This window comes from Serinus canaria, chromosome 13 (genome assembly GCF_022539315.1).
Source record: "Serinus canaria isolate serCan28SL12 chromosome 13, serCan2020, whole genome shotgun sequence".
Lineage (NCBI taxonomy): Eukaryota > Metazoa > Chordata > Aves > Passeriformes > Fringillidae > Serinus > Serinus canaria.
The window spans coordinates 4,070,936-4,091,185 of NC_066327.1; the positions used below are offsets into that span (position 1 = coordinate 4,070,936).

At 42.3% G+C, this 20,250-nt stretch overlaps 1 protein-coding gene across 4 annotated transcripts in view; it reads left to right on the forward strand.

Annotated features, from left to right (window-relative positions):
* SLIT3 (slit guidance ligand 3) overlaps positions 1 to 20,250 on the forward strand; it is a 526,251-nt gene that overhangs the window by 278,419 nt on the left and 227,582 nt on the right. For all 4 annotated transcript variants that reach the window (XM_030229266.2, XM_050979618.1, XM_050979619.1 and 1 more), the window contains one exon: positions 5,209 to 5,280. In XM_030229266.2, coding sequence (XP_030085126.1) covers positions 5,209 to 5,280 — 72 coding nt within the window. The remainder of the gene's footprint in view (positions 1 to 5,208; positions 5,281 to 20,250) is intronic.

Below are 20,250 nucleotides of genomic sequence, written 5' to 3' on the forward strand. Positions count from 1 at the left end.
CCCTGCCCTGTCTCTTCTCTGAGTGTACAAGTTCTCTTCCCTCAGCTTTTGTTCTATGACAAAGCTGACTTGTATAATTCCTCACTTTATTGACTTGCTTATCTTTTATTACATGTTACTTAGAGATACCTATTATCTTGAGATTATACTCTCTAATTTTCCCCATCTGTTATTCTTTACCTCCTTAATTGTTTTACTTAATTCAGTAAAACATTGGAGGATAGAGTTTATGTGTAACATGTTGTACAAATTAAAACTGATTCTAATGAGACAAATTGCAGTGACCAGATTGTGATAAGTATGTGACCTTTAGTGGAGCAGTTCAGTCTCGTTTTAGTCCAGTTGTAAAGAAAAGTTAGATTGAAGAGCAGTCATTAAACTTTAAAAGTGCACAAAAACCTCAGGAAGGTTTTATTTTATTTAATTTGAATCAGTGCATTGGACTGAAATATTTTAAATCCAGGAATCCTAGTTTGTAAAAGAATGTAAACAAGCTACCAACAGGGATGAATTAATTCTCATTTCTCTCAGCTGCACATTCTGTAGCCAGAGCAAAGCTGCTGGGCACAGTGCTGATTCCTTGGCATTGATGGCAGCTGGCCCCTTCTTAAAATCAGGAGTAGAATCTTTCATTAGTCCTGTCTGGAGAGAGGTGAACAATATTAACTTTCCAGTATTGTTCTGGCAAGAAGAGAGGACAGGAAAGAGTTTTATTTTGCACTCAAGTCCCCTATCCAGTCAAAGGAACCAATGTTTGTCTTACGGTTTTGTACCAGCTGCTACAGAGAGCTGTGTGTGAGCTCCCCTGACTTACTCCAGGATGCAATTGAATTGTGGATAAGCTGAAATGTTCCTGAAGAAAGGAATCAGGATTGTTAGGCTGGATTTTCCCTTCCCTTTAAGTAAACCATTGGTTCCATGTGTTAATAATTAATTCTGTGAGTTTGGGGTTTTACTATGGAATCAACATAGAGTAAAATACTGGGGAAGATGCAGGTTTGGCTGTGCAGAATTTTCTCTGGGTACTTTTCTTTAAGTCTCTGCACTAAACTCTTTAGACATTAAAGGCAAGCTGAGTTCTTTATTGGATAATGCTGCATGGTGATCTCCCAGCCTGTTTGAGTGGGGGAAATAATTGGTGTTCAACTACATTAAATACTTCTTAATCAGGCTGTTTTTCAGACAGTTGTAAAAAAATATTAATTTTAAATTTTCAGATCTGTGTGTTTAAAAAGGTTGGAAAAATAACTGATAAATCATCAAAGGGTGGGGTTTTTTGTTTAAAAAGGAAGAAAACCTCAGCATAATGCCATCACTGCTGGTTTTTTTTTCATACAATATAAGTTATTTTCAGCACCTTTTTAATTTTGCAAGTTATATTTAAGTAGTTGTTTTAATGTTTTAGATCTGTAGTCCAAATGAAGATTCATTCCGTGGATGTTTGTAGGGTCTGTGTTCCAATTAAGTGATTTATGTTCTCTTACTGGCAAAATAATAAAAATAAAAAAGTCTTAATGTGTTCTGTTGCTCTGTTAGATAGCTGAATTTCCACTCAGGCTGCAGTAGGCAGTGTTAGAGCAGAAGCTGAAACCAGCACTACAGCAAAGACTGCAGAGGCACTTAGGAAACGTCAGCACTTTTAGATGGGCTTTTTTTTCCCTTTCCAATCCTTTTATCAGTGAGGCACTTACAATTCACATTGGAAGATCAGGAAAACAATATTAGACTTGCAGAGGGAGTTCATCTGTGTCCAAAGCATTTTAGCGAAATTAAAATAAAATCTAAGAAAGGTTTTGGCTTGTGCCAGCTCTTGCAGGAGTCTGGGTTGGGCTGACATGAGCTGTGAGCCACAGCTGCTGGCTTTGTCAGCTCCTGCCTCTCTCCCCTGAGCAAAGTGCCAGTCCAAGCTCTTGAACATCTCTGTGGCTTCATTCCCTCAGCTCAGAAATGAGGATGCTGTTTCCTCAGGGGGTTGTTTGCTGTTGGATGAGTGTTCTGCTGTTCTCCCCAAGTTCCTTTGGGTTCTGCTGCCTGTCTGGGCTGTCCCCTCCACTGCAGTGCACCAAGCTGGGGCTGCCTGTGCTCTGTGCCCTGCTGCAAAGCTCTGTGTCAGGTCAAACTGCACAGAGCCTGCCTGTATTAATCAAAGCAGGAAGGACAATTCAATCCAGAAATGTTTGCTTAGCTCAGCTGATCTGTTTGCCCAGGATGCAGATGAGCACATTCTGGTTGTGTTGGGTGCTTTCTCCCAGCACAACAGGGACTCTTGCAGGGAGGGTGCAGCTGATGGACTGGCACATTCTGGTTTGTCCTCAGGTCAAGTAATTCCAGCTCTCTAATGCTGCCTTCTAGGGTGAGGGTTTGGGGAAGTTTATTATTCCCCAAGTCTGAAATTTTTCAGATTTCCCCTTTAGGATATATCATGTTCCCCCCAGGCACTGGACTTGCCTTCCATTGCAGAAATAGGGGGCTTGAAATTTCTGTCAAAGAAATAGGATAACTATTAGTAATCATCACTTTTTTTTTTTTTTTTTTTTTTTTTTTTTTTTTTTAGGTTTGCTGTTTACTTTTCTTGATTCCTGCCATAGTTTTCCATCTGCTTTTTAGGTTTTTCTTTTGGCCTCACTTAAATTTATCTGGTTTTCTACAGTTACTATTAATAACAAATATTTATTTTGCACACCACTGCTGTAAGCTTCCCATCATGTCTGCCATGAGAAGCAGGGAATAAAAAGCTGGAACTTGAAGATCAACTCAGCAGACAAGTTTCTTGTTATGGCCTTCTGCTACCTCTGAGCAATTTTTGTGAAGTGCAAAAGGCTGAGCCTGGTTGAGGTTTGCTTGCTTGTGAAAGATGCTTAACAAAACTCTGGCACAATGTCAGGAAGCAGAGAGAAGCACTCCTCTTGACCATCTCAAAGCAGGATGATGATAATTGTGAGAAGGCAGAAAAAGAAACATTGGTGACTTTTCTTCCATGCTGTGTCAGTAATGCCACCCAGGCTGTCAGTCCTTCAGCCCACTGGAGACATTTATGGAATCAGTCCATGATCCAGGAGATGGAAAGAGGCAGGTTTGTTAGCTGGAAAAGAGAGCCTTAGAGAGAATAAAAATAATACACTTTACAAGAAGGTTTTCATGGCAAACAGATGAACTTCCTGCAGTCCCCTGGTTTTCCTGGCTGCAGGTTAAAAGTTGAGCATAAAGACAAAGCAGAGATCAAATTCATAAATTAGCCCTTGTAGAGCACAACAATGCTATGAAATATCACTGGAAAGCCTGATTTACTTTCACACATGACTTAAAATGCACAATAAAATACCAGACAAATGCAACTTGAGATGGTGGATTAAGCGTGGTTTTATTTGACCACACAATTCCACTTTTCCAAGCCCTTTTTGTTCTGCTTTGTGTGTGTGTATTCCTTTCAGATCTTACTAATTTTTGCCTTGCTAAGCCATTTTGTCATACTTTGACCACAGCTCTGCTGTGCCTCAGTGTCACTCCAAAGTGACAGCTTAAGACTTCCTCCTCCTGGCTCTGAAGTGCCCTGTACTTTGTCTCTCCTCTGCCCGAGCTCCCTGATCATTTGTCTGGGTTGAAGGTCTGTCTTTAAAGAACTAATATTTTGTTGCTGGCAAAATAAAGGGAAGGTGAAGGCGGGGTCAGAGTGTGGATCAGTGTTAAACAAATTGTGAAGGTCACAAAGAATTTTAATCTGACTTGAAAAAGAGACTTGTATCCAGCAGCACATTTTTGTTTGTGCTCCTCTCAATGGACAATTGTGGCTACTTTGAGAATTTGGTGTAGACTGCATGACTGGTATGAATTGAATTAGTCTTGTGACAAGGACATAGTCCCCTTTTTTCCTTATCTGCCTGATGGAAAGCAGAAGAAAGCCCTGTGTGACACGTCTTGACCTGCAATGTCAATGTGGGCTTTTGTGACAGGCTCTGATTTCTGGCCTCTCATTTGATAAAACCAATTTGGTGGAGGCTAGAAAGGAGCTTGCTGAACAGTAAATGTACTTACAAAAGAGGGTGTCTGGGGCTGAGTTCAGAGGGCTGCCAGCCCCTCCTAATCATCATTGCAGAGCCTGAGTTTCTTTCTGAAAACGGGGCAGAGCCTTGGGGACACTGTCACCCAAACAAGGCACTGTGCAGTTCTCTGCAGGATCACATTTACTTGTCCTTTAGTCATCACTGAGCCTTCCCTTTCCTCCATTTGCTTCTTTCTTGCATTTTTCTTTCCCACTTTTCTTTCCATTCCTGTCTTGCCCCACCCTTTGTCCTTTAAGCCAGACTGAGACCTCCCCCCCTTCTCCGTGCTGGGGCACTCGCAGGAAAACCAGGGTAAATGCTCTTTTCCCTCAGCATGAAAACATCCAAGCTTTCTGGTTTCTTGTCCATTTCCCACCCATTCCTGATGCTCTCCTTCCCACCTCCACTGCACTGACAGAGGGCTGGGAACCTGGAACTATTTATAGTTCATCAAGGGGGAAAGCACTCAAATGCAGGCTGGGAAACAGGAAAATGTCACCTGCATTCACAATGCAGATCAAACCGTTTTTTAACATGCTTTAAGTACTAGAAAGACTTTCTGAATTGCTGTTGGTTGTTTAGTTTTTTTGTTAGTGGTTTTTAAACAAGGTTAAGAATTCAGTTTTCCCCATTGATACATAATGCAGTGGGATTTTAATGCAGTAGATTAAGATCTTTTCAGTTGAAATTTAAAAGGCTCACAAGAGAATGATTGTCATGTTTTTCCTGAATATTAACTTCAAATAAGAAGTTGTAATCTGAGCAGGGGTAGCCAAGTATTTTTGCAGTCTGTAAACAAATAGAAGCGTGCTGAGAAAATTACATTTACACTACAGGGTTGCAATTCCAAGGCATGAGATTTGGCTGCAGGTACTCTGACAGTGAGCCATGGCATTGTGCCAGCATCACCATCACATTTGAGTGATGTTTGCTGGAAGTTCTGTCATTTGTATCAGGAATTCTGGTGGTTTTGGTTGGAGAGTCATTTCAGCTCATTCCACAGACCTCTGGAGGAGAGAAACAAAATTGAAAACACTGTGTGGTGTAACAAATCCAGCAACAAATCTCCTTTTCCAAGCACGTGGAGGTTCCATTAGCTGATGCAGATTTGAGAAATGCGTTCTCTTTGTTAACACAATGTATTTTTTTTTTCTGTTCTCTTATTCAGAGACCTGAGCGAAAACCAGATAAAAGGAATCCCTAGAAAGGCCTTTCGAGGAATCATTGATGTGAAGAACTTGTAAGTGACAACTTCATTAATATTTGTGGTGAAAAAACCTTTCCCCTCTCATTATATCTGGCTGTTACTCTGAGTCTGAGTACCTTGTGTCCAGCTCTGTGCAGCACCAAAGGGACCCTGCAGGGTTTTGTCAGGGGTCTCCCAGGCTGCTTTGGTCCTCATGCCTGTGAACACACCTGGGGAGGTTTTGAGCTGAGGAAAAGAACAGACTCCAAGGCTTCACCCCTTCCTGCAGGACTGTCCTAGAGCAAGATGTGCATGGGAAAAATACTGGTAGAGTTTGGGGATGGAATTGAAATGTTTTGCTTAGTTTAAGTTTTCTGTCCCATCACTTCTGTCAGAAATAAATGACAAACTCAGGCACGGTGGTTGAGCACAAATAACAGAAAATGAAAAAAAAATAATGGGAGCAGTTAACTGCACAGGCTTTGACAGCTCGTATTTAAAATTAAGATAATTTATAAAAGCCTTTAAAGAGAGAAAACAGGGCTGTGGTTTTTGTGCTAATGAAGCCAGTCTGTCCTAGCTTTTTGCTGTAAGGTAGCCTGAAATATGTGTAAAGACCTTGAGCTCTGAATTTCCAGAGCTGTTGGAGACTCTCACATGTTATGGAACAGAAACCCCTTTTTGTGCACACCCACACTACAACCCACCCCTGGCTTTGTGGAGTCAGCACTGGGTGAACTGAGCAAGGAAACAACAGTGCCAGGCTTGGCAGGCTCAGGATTTCCTTGGGCAGCCTGCAGCCACCCTCAGAAGCATTTCAGAGCCATCAGGGTTAGCAGTGTGTTACAGTTCAGCAGTAGCTGAGCACTGATCCCCACTGCGTTAAATATTGGAAGCACTGCATAAATGGTGTGGATTTTTTAATACTGAGTGGAAGGTAAGCTAAAGGAGATCTGAAAAGAAGCCCTCTTCTACAAACAGTCTGGCAACATAGCAGTGTTCTGCTTTCTGCTCTTGCCCCAGTGAAATGCTCTCAGGCACGTGATGTGATCCCTGGGGCATCCTGAGGAGGGCCAGGAGCTGGACTTGATGATCCTTCCCTTTAATCATGTTCTCATGAGTTGTACTTGCATTGTGTGATCTACAGGAACAATAAATGGTATTCTGTTCCAGAAAGTCGAATTTTCCGAGCTGTAATTCACTGTTGTTGTCTGACTTCATTTCAAATAACAAAGTTTGCATTGAGAGTTGTGACAACCAGAACAGGTGTTTTGATTTATGCACCCGCTCCCAGTGCAGAGGGATCCAGGGTTTCTCCTCTCCATGAGCTGGTACCAAGGGATGGCTGGCTGGAGTGCCTACAGGAGCTGTATCAATGTTGGGGTTTCAACAAAAACTTGTATCTGTCAAGTTAGGCAGCATCAACTGTTTTGCTGTAAAAGACACAGTATCAGAAGTACTCCCTGTAGCTACAGTTTCTGACTTCTGTGAGCACTGAAATTATCACAGAGTCATAAAATAATTCTGGTCTGGAGTGGTCATCCAGTCCAGCCTCCAGCTCAGCAGGAGCACAAAGCTTGGTACTCTGACAGATTGCTGTGATTATTTAGATAAACAGCAGGAGAAGCAGACTGTTCACTCACATCTAGACATTGTTTCTTGGTAAGAAATGGACAGCTCCTGTGCCCAGGGGGGTCCATGGCACTGTTGCTTCCAGACACAGACGAGTGGATTGTGACTTGCTGAGAAAAACGTGGCACAATCTTGAGCCAACCTGCTGCTGGAAATGCATTAGAATTTTTCCAGCAGTAGCTGTAAGGGTGGGATGCAGGCTGAACCAAGTTAACAGTTAAAGCTCTTTAGGCAGTGAGCTCAAACACTGATTCCCATTTTCAGCCTGTGTTTGGCAGCCAGGTCTCTCCCCTCTGGGTGCCAGCAGTGACCATGGCAGTGAGCAGGAGAATGAGCCTGTGCCTGGGGGTGCCAGCACCTGCCTGGTGGCTGTGACACAAAGGTGCTGATGGCACAGCAGCAGGGCTGGTTGTTTCTATGGTTATCACTTTGCAGATTTATTGTGCTGTCTCAGTGTTCTTCCACTTTATGAAGTGTGTTTGTGAGGGACCTTGGAGGCTTTGGGGCACAAGAAAGAAAGCTACAAACTGTCACATACTCCCCAGCCCTTTCCATTTTATATTTAGAATTTGAATAAGGAAAGGCTGACATAGAATTTTCATGGCTTGACCTTTAACATGGCCTCAGATTCTTCCAGGTTCTTCCAAAAGTGTCCCGATATCATGGCAAAAATAACAATTCTGGAGATACCATCATAGAGACACAGCAAGTGCTAGACCAGATGAAAGTCTCCAGATGAATGCTGTCTTTAACAGCAGCTTGGAAAGCTTCCCTCAGGACAAAACTCAGAGTTGATGCAATAGACTGAGCCAGGCCATGAATTCCTTTTGGACTCCAGCTCTGAGCCGTGCAGCCTGAGGGCTCAGTATAAATTACAGGGGGTGCCATTTGGAAACCCTGTGAGAATTACCCTGTCCCAGCATGGCCATGGCAGTGATGGACACAGAGGCACAGGTTGTGCCCAGCTGGAGCAGACTGGTGTGAAAAAAATCTTCCAAAGGCAAAGGTGCTGCTGCATGTGTGAAGCAAGGAGAGTTCTTGGTGATGTCCCCCATGCACCAGGGATGCAGAGCTGGCTTGACACTGGAAAAAAATAATTGTAAAAAATTGTTAAAATGATAGGGGGGGAGGGGAAATGTTATAAAAAGCATTGTTCCAAGATGGTTTTCACTGTGTAGATGGTTTTCACTGTGTCTTTCTTTTTCAGTGGTAAAAACTTTCTATCTTTTATCATTCTCTTAGCAGAACAGTGAGCCCAGGAAAATGGGCTTGGATTAGGGCTGTGCTAAAGAATTTTAAATGTCAGGGAGGCCAGTGTTTTTGCACAAGACAAAGCCAAAGCAGAGGCTGGAGTTTTTCAAACTCCTAAGTGGGGGAAGTTTCATTGTGTGAATTATTTTCATATGAAGTGTTTTCTGCTGTTTGAGTACAAAAATCAAAGAATCTGCTCACAAATAAATTAGTGGGTCTATTTCTAACTGAAATGTAGAAATAACTATACAGCTTTTAGAAAGTTTCATGAGCACATAATGTCCATTATCAGTAGTGAATTTATTTGGGAATTTGGCATAAAGTGACACTTTGAACTCACTGTGGAGTAGATGCAGGAACTCTGCTCAGTGGCCCTAAGAGCTGAGCAGGAGAGGGCAAGAGAGGGCCAGCCTGCAGAGCACACCTGTGTTCAATTTCTGTTACTTATTACTCAGAGAACAGGAAATGTTTCTTGCAGGAATCTAGCCCCAAGTAAGCACATTTATTTCAAGAATTAAAGTGTATGGGTTTGGGTCTCATTGAGCTTTGGGCTAACTCAGCGCTGTCAGCCGTGGCCTTCCATCATAAAAATATATAGAGCTGCTTCTTGGGTTTCTGCACGTTTCCCCTGCTCCTCTCTCATCTTGGCATGCAGGGGAGTGTTCCTCTGCTGAGGCATTCCTGCAGTTGCTCAGCCCACCTCACTGAGGGCAGCCAGGATCCCAGCACAGGGATATACAGGGCTTGATGTTAGGAACAAATTCCTCCCTGGGAGGGTGCTGAGGCCCTGGCTCAGGGTGCCCAGAGCAGCTGTGGCTGTCCCTGGATCCCTGGAGGTGTTCCAGGCCAGGGTGGACAGGGCTTGGAGCAGCCTGGGATAGTGGAAGTTGTCCCTGCCCATGGTAGGGGTGCAGCAAGACAATCCTTATGATCCTTTCCAACACAAACCATTCCATGAGTCCATGAACATCTCCCAGTCAAGGAATGGAAAACAGGAATCCATGTGCAGTGTGGATGCAGGGCAGAATGCCAGAGCAGCAGGGCAGAGGGGGAGCCACCCTGTGTGAACACCACTCAGAGCTAGAGCCACACAGAACAACACAGGCACTGCTTTTTCCATCGGGGGTTGCTGCAGTTTCTTCTTCTTGATTCACTGGAATTCAGCTCCATCCATATTCAGCTCCTGCCTTTTCTCTCTCCCAGGCTTTGGCTGTAAGGTTCTGTAGCACTGGGATTCAGGAAAAATAAAAGAAGAAGTTAACAGGTTCATGTGTCATGATAATACAGGCTCATTGCATTTCTGCCTGAACCCTTCTCAGCCCCACCTGAGATAATAGCTCCTATCACTGCACCTGCAAGAGGCTTTCCCTGCACCCTGGGGCCTCTTAGCAAATTGTGGGTAATATCCTCCTTGATAGCCCTGAAGGTTCTTGTGGAGGGAGAAATGGAGCATTTAGATTTATGTTTTTAAAAATACAGAAGTACATCAGCACATGTGTAATGTTTAACACTTCTGCAAGTCAGTACACATTTATTTTCCTAGTGGTTAAATTACCTCTGCAGTGGGGAAAATCAGAGCTCTGTGAGAACTGTAAAATATTGTTGTACCTATTAGTTTCAGTTGCTTATTTGTTAAATGGCTTTTCCTGGAAGATTCTGCTACTTTTTCTTCATGCATCTACTATTAGCATCAATCCACGGGACTTTTACAAAAATTAAACCCCTCAATTGCACATTCAGGTTTTGGAAAAAGCTGAATTTGCTCTTTACACTGAGAGGTATTTTGCATTCACCTACACAAAATATTAAAATGTTCCAAGGTAATTTTTTTTAACCATCACAGCCATCTCTGCAGAGTATATTTGTAGCTTCTGCCATTCAGCCACAGGGAGAATTAAACATACCTGTCAAGTTAAACTAATGAATAAACTAATGAGTAAAGGAAATAATGGTTGATTTGTGTGTAGCTGTTTCACTAGAAGAAAGCAAGTGATTGTGAGTTATTTGCCAAACATAAATATGCAGTAGATCTTAATGAAATGTTACACTACAAAACATAACTCCTTTAGTCTGGGTTCTCCAGGGAAGCTATTATCCAGAGCCCTCTGAAATTCCTGGCTGTAGTTTCTTGACATTTGTGTACAGAATTCAGTGTTTCTCTTGCTGTTTGCAGTAAAAAAAAAAAAAAAAACCAAACAAAAAAAACCCACCAAAAAACAAAAAAAACTAAAGGAGGAAGATAAACAGTTGGCCAGATTTTCCATTCTTTTGGTGTAAAATCTGGAATGAGCCTTCTGAAGGCAGTGGTTGGCCTCAAATAAAAGCAAAGAAATGCCTAGAGGAGAATTGATTATCATGTCTTGGGTTATGTATTTGCTTTTGTGCCTCCCAATGGGCTGAACAATATGTATCTATATTTGATGGTGTGCATTAAAAGCTCAGTATATTTTAAATAGGAATACATGAAAATTTAAGGAAAGGATACTTTTCTATTATGGGACAGATTTCAGGTTGTTTTGAGAAAGAGCTGGCTAAACAGGTCAGGGGCATGGAAAGAGCCATTTTGAATACTCATTGGAGACAAGCCTTTTGCACTCTTCAGGGGGCAAAAAGATCACATTACTTCAACTGTATAAATTTGTAAATAATTTTCCTCCTCCTTGTCCATAAATTCACCCTGCACTCAATGTATTCCAACAGTGTGTTCCTTTCTATCTCCTGTAATTGGTCTTCATTGTGATAGTGACCATAATGAATTCAGGAGAGATCTCTGTGGCCATCACAGTTGCTTTCCTAGAAATGTCATTGTCACGCAGCATTATTATAACAATAAAATAACAAGTTCCCAACTTACCACCTTCTATGGAGAAGCACCACCTGCAGCGTCAGTTAATTTTCTGAATACATTATTTTGAGCTTTTGCCATCTGTTCTAGCCCTTATAAGAAATGCAAGAAGCATATATTTCACAATTAACTCATTAAAAGGATATGATTGATTGGAATGCACACACATGTTCCTGCCCCACAGTTAAGGTGAGATGGGCAGAACCAACCCAGCACTCAGAGTTGTAGCAGAGGACATTTTGGGAGACAAATGCTTCTCTCTTGACATCCTCAGCCACTCACAGGGCCAGCACATCAGGTGACACAGAGGGGTGACACTGGTTGCTTCATTGTTCTCTTGAGAGCTGTGGCCCAGCCTTGCAGGGGCTCCCTCGTGGTTCTGCTGCTTTCCTGCCTGAGGTCACGGGCTGTACTGTAACCCTTGGTCTGTCTTTCTGTTCTGCTCTCTTTGGAACCACTAACCTCTAAAATCTACCTGCCCTGATCTTTTTAAATACCCTCCCTTGTCTGTCTTATAGCAACAATAAGAGAAGAAAGCTGAAATGGTGTGCAGGCTGGCTTTGGGCAGGAAGGAATTGTGGGGTTTTGTCCCTTTCCTGCTCACTCTGATTCCATCAGAATGTCACAGCTGCTGCACCCACAGCCAAGGGAAAGCCTGTTAGCAACATGGATATGAAAACTCAAAGTTTAATTCAGAAACCGCATTCTTTAATCACAGATTTTTCTCTGCCTCCAGTGAATCAGCAGAGGCTTTTTTCTCTCTGTGCTGCACTGGAGAGATGATGTGTTCATCAGCAGCACCTTCCTGATGGTCTGGGAGAGCACAGGACTCTGGGCACAGGGTCTGTGCCCCACCTGTGTCCTGTCCTTGGGTCCCTTGGGTGAGCAAGGGGTCTGGAACAAAAAGCTAATTCTGCATTTTTCTAGAATATGCTGCACAGAGGCAGTGTCTTCTGAGTAGCTGTGCTGAATAATGGTGCTCTCTGGCAGTTTATTGGAATTCCCATAAAATACTGGGGGATTTAAGTGTTTTTACAGCCCTGAAACTTCTGTGTGTCTCTTTTGACATCATAAGGAATAGTCATTATTCAGAATTAGCTTCTTGAGAAGGAAGTTTCATAGGATTTTTGCAACGTGCACTGATGCTGAGAGATACCAGCTCAGCAGTGATGTTGCTCAGGAGTGAGCCAGCCAGTTTCAGTTTTGGTAGTGTATTTTTGGAAATGCTTGGCATTGGTGTTGTGTCAGCCCTTCAGGGGTTTTAGAAGGGCATGAAGTGATAGAACAATGTGGAATGGCTTTAAACCACAGAGAGCAGCTTTAGGTTGGATATTAGGAAAAAGTTCTTCCCTGTGAGGGTGGTGATGCCCTGGCTCAGGTTCCCAGAGCAGCTGTGGCTGCCCCTGGATCCCTGGAAGTGTCCAAGGCCGGGCTGGACAGGGCTTGGAGCAGCCTGGGACAGTGGGAGGTGTCCCTGCCATGGCAGGGGGTGGAATGAGGTGGACCTCAGTCCCTTCCCACCCAAAGTGTGCTGTGACTCTGTGATCCTGTGGAGGGTTTGTGCCAGCGTGCAGGACATTGCTGTGCTTTGGGGCAGGAGCTGTTAATGGGAATGCTGCTGTTTGCACTCTTCCCCAGCAGCCTGGGATGGCCCCATGTGCCTCAGGGAGCAGTGGAGCAGACATGTGCAGGCTGACACCCTGCAAAGTCTGCAGCACACCTGATAAACACTGCTAACCCCAAAACCATCCCATCAAGTGTTCAAACCTGTCCCATATTTGGTAGTGTGATCACTCCCCACTTGTGTTTTTTAAACACATTTGGGTTTATGCAATCCCCTTTCTCTTGTCCCTTGCTAATAAATGAAACACCAGGTGGACAAACCGGCACAGCACGATCTTAAATCTGTTGAATGTGCTAAACTATGACTTGGACTTCATGTGAGATTGATTGCACAGACTGGAAATGCACCACTGATTTATTTTTTTGTATTTTTAAATGAAAACATCTGCAGTGAGTAGGGTGGATGTCTGCTCTGCTCTCTTGTCCACTTGCATTTCAGGAAGTGTTTGTTTTCATGGATGTCTGTGGTTGTGGGCTCAACTGGCCACAAGGGATCTGTCACTGACAACTTATTAAAAGCTGAACCATCACTCCTGAGGAACAGATTTCCTCACTATAAAGGTTGCTTCCCCCTGAGTAAAATGTCAGATAAATAAAAAGCTGAAATATCTCTTAAGTGTGTTCCACTTATAAAATAGAAGTACATAGGCCAATAGTATTTAGTAGTGGAGGATGTATGTTAGGTGGCCTTTAATATTTTTTAAATTTTCATTTTACTGAACTAATCAGAGCTGACTACCTCCATAATAAGGTTATTAATAATTCTGATTTACCCAATTTCTCTATCCGGGATATCCACTGCAGTATATATTGGGTTTAGTATTAATTTTTGGACAAACCACAGATTTTTTTCATATTTCTTGTAGAAGTAAGACAACATCAATACCAATTGTTTTCTCCTTTTCTGGAAATGTATTTCAAGCATTATTGAAAGCCTGCACTTTAATTGTTTATACAGTAAAGTCCTAATGCTGATGACAAGGAAGATGAAGTATCCCACACAGGCCTAAGTAATCTTTTCCATCTACTTCAAATTCTGTTCTGCTCTTCCCTGTGCTTTTGCCTTGCATCATTCATTGCCTTGTGCAGCCTGAGAGGGGCTCCTGCTGCAGCCACCAGCAGTGAGCTCTGCCAGTGGTCATTGGTGGGGCTGGAGGAGTGACATGGCTGTGCTGTGTCCCATCAGCAGCACAACAAAACTGACACAGGGATGGGAATCCTTTGCACAGGAGACTGAAAAAGTCCAGCCTTTGTGTGTCAGAGCCTCAGGCTTGGTGGTCACTTTTACAATTTCTCTTTGGTTAGGTAAAATCTGGGAGTCTGGAGGTTTAAATTGTATATAGCTCACTTGCCTAAATGGGACATTGGTGGAATTTTTTAAAGCAGATCACAAGCTCCAGGTCCAGAGTTTGATAAAAGAAAACCTCATCCCTAATCCTGAATGGGACCCATTATCTGGGGTTTGAAATCTGCTACAAAAAGTCAGGGTGACTATTGCTATTTCCAGAGATTACTTATCTGCTTACTTATTTCACTGAGCTCTGCTTGCTGCTTTCTGGGCTCATTATTCTTTTATCCTAATGAAGCACAGATACATTCTGATGCAGCACCCATGCTGCAGCACTGCCTTTGTATGAAGAGTAATGAATAGCAGATTTGGCTCTTTTCTGTTTTAATAGACTTACAAGAGTCGCTCTGACAGAAACAAACTCCAGAAAATACCTTGATTTAAAAACAGGCTATGTGGTATCCTTACTGTCCTTTTGATATCAAACTTGATTAAAATGGGTTGTGACATCGGTTGAAAAAGTATGAAAATCAAATTTTCTTTATTACGTACGTGTTTAGGCTAACCTATGCCTACAGTTTATCTTTGTGTAATTTATGCTGTCTTTGTGCCATGCCTTAATTTTGAATGCATTTGTGGAAGATTTCCTGTAGCATTCATCTATGATTGTCAAAAGGAAGTTTTATTCTAAAAAAAGAGATAGTACTGGTTTTAATTATGAATATAAATAGCTTCATAACCAGAGTGAACTCTGAATTTACATCATTTTTATGATAGCCACTCCATTCCAGCTTTATTGATTTTGTCATTTGCTTCATTACATTTAATGCAAACCTTTTGTATGAAATTATTCTGGTGCTGTGCTGGCCACGGAGGGGTCAGCATGTGCAGTCTCTAGCCAAAACAGCACAGCAATATCATTTTAGTGCAGGCTCCGTGGAGAGAGGGGGGGCTGTAAGGACTGTCCACCAGCAGAGCAAAGTTTGCCTTTTCCACTTGACCTTCCCAGCTGGGCAAAGTTAAAACCACAGCTTGAGTTGTCTTTTTTTCCACTCTTCTTTTCTCTCCCCCTGTGCTTGGCTTCAGCTCTTTGGTCAGTGTGACAAATGTGCTGGAGAGGAAAAGGAGTTTGGGGTGGGTTTGGGCAGAGCCTGCTGGGTCCCTGGGGGTGCCAGGCTGTGCTGGGAATGCCTGGCATCCAGTTCTGTGCCCATGGAGATCCCCAAAGGAGGTGGTCTGCAGGAGTGCTGATCTCCTGCTCAGAAGCTGTTCTCATTTTGCTGTTTGGATTTCAAGGCAGAGGCACTGGGTGCCTGGGGTCTCCAGTGGTTTTTCCATTTCACTGGGATTCAATTCTGATTGTTGGTTTTGTGAACAGTAACAAAGTGCCTGATTTGCTGTGCTTTTCAAGGGGTGCCTGCCCATGGCAGGGGAGATGGATCTCAGTGATCTTTAAGGTCCTTTCCAAACCAAGCCATTGTGAGATTGTATGAATAAAACTTCTGGAGTTCTTAATTCATACTGCATCACATTCTCCAGATAACACAATTATTCCTTTTAATCTAACTTCATTTTGAAAAGTGGTGCAAACGCTATGCAAAGCAGGTAAGTAAATGCACCCTTGTTTTCCCAGAAGGCAATGACTTGGGCTCAGAAATTAATTTCAGTAATTGATTGGGGGACCAGATTTCCTGCACCACTCTTCCTTGACCACAAAATGAGATGGATGTCCCCCTGCTTTTGACCCCAACTCTTACCTCAGCTGCTGCTTTTTTTCTTGACCCAAGCCCTCAACTCAGCTGCAGCTTTCTGTGTGAGAGCAGAGCTCCTATTTCAAACAAGCCTGTGCAGCTTCTCGCCACATTTAGAGCCCAGAAGGGAAAGATTACATTTCTCATTCAGTGATTCAGCCTGCTCCATGGCTTTGCTATCCTGCAGTTGGGTGGCTCCATGAGATAAAGTGTAGAAAAACAAAGCCACCTGCAATTCAATTCAATACAAAATTGATATGCCTTGAAAGAAAAATAATAAACTGTCGTGGTGTAACTGTAGTATAGAGTTTTTTTCATCACAAATTGTTTTTATATGAACATATGCTCACTGTGTTTGTACAGCAAGGGATGTTACACAGTCCTTTCAAACAGCTCAATTGCTGCATCACTTGAAAATGTCCTCAAAAGAAGCTCAGGTCATGTAAATCCTACATGGATATTAAAAAAATCCTATGGAGGATCTTCATTTTGTTCAAAAAAAACCCCAAAACCACCAGTGTTTTTGCTTGGATCTGCAGTATTTTCTTTCTGTGTAAAATAAGGATCTAAATCTGAGTGAAGCACAGAGGGAATTCTCAGGCACTCAGATATCTGCTATGAGATTAATAGAAATAAAGTTGATTATCTAGGTGCAAATCTGAGAATGGCTTTAGTGTAATAGCTTTGAGGTAGGCAAGAATAAAACCCTTTTTGTTTAAGACCAGATGACACAGGGGGAGTGGAGGCAGCAGCAGTGGAAAAGGCTGTGAGATGATGGTCTCATTTGTACAGCTGATTTCTGCTGCTGAATATCATTTCCCTCCACTCTTTTTTTCCTACCCAAGGCCTGTGGGATCTAATTTTGCTTTTGTTTACCCTTTGGTAGTCCCATAAATGTCAAAGAAACAAATGAGAGAATTCCATCTTCATGAGGAAGTAACCTCTGCTCCAGCCTTTTGTGGGTTTTTTAAAGCTCTTTTTGGAGTTATTTTTCCAACTCATTGAGCAGCACAGTAGCACTGTGCTGATGTGCATACACAGCTTGTCCAAGGTGCATTTTTACACTTAGGATTCTTCTTCCTTTCTCTTGTTTGACCAGGGTTTTGAAATTGTTTATTTGAAGGAACAGCAAAGTTTCATGAGTGAACAATCACTATTATTTCCCTACATAAATTCTGCATCAATATCCTGTCAATCACAAGTTGCTTATGAGGCAGTCATGACACCTCAATGCTAGAATACAGGATGGTGCTTTTCAAAAATAACCCTCAGAAAAGCCCCAACCCAAACCTCCAAATCCTAGAATTTAACTCATTTAAAGAGATAATGGGGTGTATAAAACTGTGGTGTGGTGCACCAGAAATCTCAAGGCAAACAATTTCAATTAGGATGTCTGTAAGCAGCTCTTGCTGCATTTCCAGGAGCCCAGCAGAAAGCACCCAGCCTGCCTCTCAGGGCAGCAGAACAGGGCTCTCTCATACACATTTAAAAATGGCATTTTGTGACATGGGGAGGGAAATGGAGCTTTCTGGTGTGAAAATTACCTTCAGAAATGAGATTGACTTTTTTCCCCTTTTTTTTGTGTGACCCTTCAGTAGCCTTGTGTGTGAGTTTCACCCTTGAACCTACTTTATTTAGTATTTAATTTATATGCTTAAACTCGGGTCATATGCAGCAACAGCTATTGATTAGGTCCTGTTTTAAGCCCAGTCTTAGAGGGAAGATGACTGCTGCAAAGAGGTCAAGTGGTTTGCCTGAAATAATTCACTGAGTAAGAGGGACTCACAATTATCTGAACTATTTGAGCAGGGGGTTGTTGTTGGGGGTGGATTTTCAGTTTGGTTTTGGCTCTCTGCCTGCAGCTCCCACTGCTTTTCAGAGATGTGGAGCTCTCCCTTCCCGAGGAGCAGCTGAAAACATAATTAAGGGTTAATGTTCAGGCAGGGGGGGAGCAGCCAGCCCTTCACAATAAGTTGGGCAACAAGCAGCACTCTCAGGACAGTGACTGAGGAGGATGGGAGAAATGTCCTGGGAAGCCAATTGTTCAGGTATCCTCTTTACCTACTTACAGAAAAAAATTGTTGCTTTGATTGCAAAAAAAAAAAAAAAAAGAAAAAAATTGGGGCAGGGCTTTTTTCTGGCTGTTTTATTTCAGTGCTGTCAGGTCTCAGTATGAAAGAGGTTTTTAGGTTTTGTCTGAAGGGTCAGGTGAGGTAACTGGTGAGATCTTGTGATCCAAACCTGCTGCCTGGTCCTGCCTGGGAGTCCAAGTTTTCTTTTGGTCACGACAAGGCTGGCAGAGGAAGCAGGTGTCTCTTTAGGAACGTATTTATGGACTAATGTCAGGGAAAAATACTAATAAAATATACACCAGCTAGCAAGGAAATTTCAAATTCATCTGGATAAGTTAATTTTTAAGATTCTTTGATAGTGGCTTCAGGTTTGTAAGGCTTGTGTAATCCTTATTCAGTGACTAGTGAGTAAATATATATCTATAAATATAAATGCTTACATTTCAGAATGTAAGCTTTTATATTTAAGAAATCACAGTGCCTAGAATTACTTGAAGGTTGTTTTAATGATTTCAAAAGGAAATACATTTCTTAAAAAAAATTAAAGTAAAATTTGCAGAGAAAAATATTGAAGTCTGTAATTTCTAGGCAATTCTGTACATAAACCTGCCTCTACAGTATTTTCTGTTGATATCAGAAGTGCAAAAATTATTTAATAATACTAACCAAATGTCTAACATCTTCTATCCATATTTTTGTTTTTAAACTGGGCATGCAGTTCTCTCAGGATGCTGTTTTTACCAGTTTTTGATGAAATAATTCTTTCACACTTACATTCATTACAAGTCCTGCATTTATAGATAAAGTGCAGAGTTTTAAGTCACTCAAATCTCCTGCAAGATGGAATAAATCCCTTTGGAGGTGACCTGTCCTGCTCTTGCAGTGTGTGTTGTTTTGGAGATTAGGGCTGTCCCTTGGTGCTGGGGTCTCTGCACTGGGATATTTCAGCTCCTGGGTTCAGTTATTCCTTGCCCAGCAGTTTATCCCTCCAGGAGATTGGCAATCCACAAGGGAAGCTGGGAGACCTCAGCACCTGCAGCCTGCTTTTCAGCTCTCCCCCAGAATCAGGCTGATCTTAGGATATACCAGCAGGGATTTGGTGACTTTTCCTTTCAGGCCCTGCAGCCCAGTAAAACACCAGTGCTGTTATACACCCTTCACCTGGGTCTTTGTCAAGGCACTTTGTGGCAATAACCTCATCAGTGATGACCTCTTGCACTGTGTTCAGCCCTTTTGATATGAACTTTCCCTCCTGCACGTGGATGCTGACAGTCTGGTCGGGGAGAAAGTCAGACAAACTTTCCCAGGCATTGCTCTGGCTTGGTTTTATGAAGCCTTTATGATTTTTCTTACCTTACTGCAGCATCTCTGTTTTTTGTTTATTTAAAAAAAGGAAAAGCCCATGCATTCTGATGTGAAAGCTGTTGGTTCTTGTGAGTGTATTATTTCATTAAGGTTATCACTGGTTATCTCTTAGGTGTGGGGTAAAACACATAAAAACAGATTACAATCAACAAAATGTGTCAATTTCTATGATGTCATTGCTCCATGTTTTATATCAGTATTATACCTGGCCCAAGGCTAGAGAAGAACATTTTAATTTGGAAATTTGTAGGTTGGTGAAACTGGAAGAGATGAGTTCAGTCCCTGAAATGTTGTAAAACCTCATGGTGTTGCTGACAGCTCTGGGGAGGAGGAATAAATATATTAAAGGGTGGGGGACTCAAATGCCACAGCCATCCCATACGTGCCAAAAATAGATGGATGCATTTGTTATGAATTAAAATGAGCAGACCTATGGTTCCATGTAGGTGGAAAGGAACTCCCTGGTGAATCTGCACAAGAGCTGTCCCATATGCTCCGTGCCACGCTCCTCAAGGAGACGTGGCAGTGCCACATTGATTTGGTAAAACATTGTTTGGGGAGCTGAGGATCTGCTAACAAAAACTGACTGTAGTCATCCAAACATATTGGGTGCTTCTGGTTCATGGGGGTGTTCAAGTAGAACATTTGTTGCAAAGTGCTTGTAAACAACAATCTGCAGGATGGCTTGCTGTCCTTACCTCGGGTGACAAACACTCACAGATGATGTGAATTTGGCTGCCTTGAAAACAGGAAAGCAAAAATGGCTTTTTTTGTCAACTCTGATCCAGTTTGGTGTTGATTCCAGAGCACTTTCCAAGGTATTTAAAAAAGGATGTAATTGCTAGGTGCTTAGATAACCAAGGAGAACATTGGATTTGATTCCCATTTAATTTATCAGGTAACTTACTTAGTGTGGTTCCTACAATATTTTTGGGTTTGTTTAAGAAATCTTTTCTTAAAGATTTCCTCTTTTATTTTTGTTCTAGAAACTGGTTATCTTTCCAAACACTTCTTGTTCTGGCTAGCTCTTTTTAAGTGTTTTAGGCCTTAATTTGTTAGGTGCAGTTGTTTGACTGACAGAGCTGGGGAAGTGTTCCACCCCTGGTGTGCACAAAGGAGTGTGGTGGCAGAGGGGAACACAAGTCACAGAGGCAGAGCTGGTGTGACAACTTCAGAAATATGTCCCAGGGTGATTAA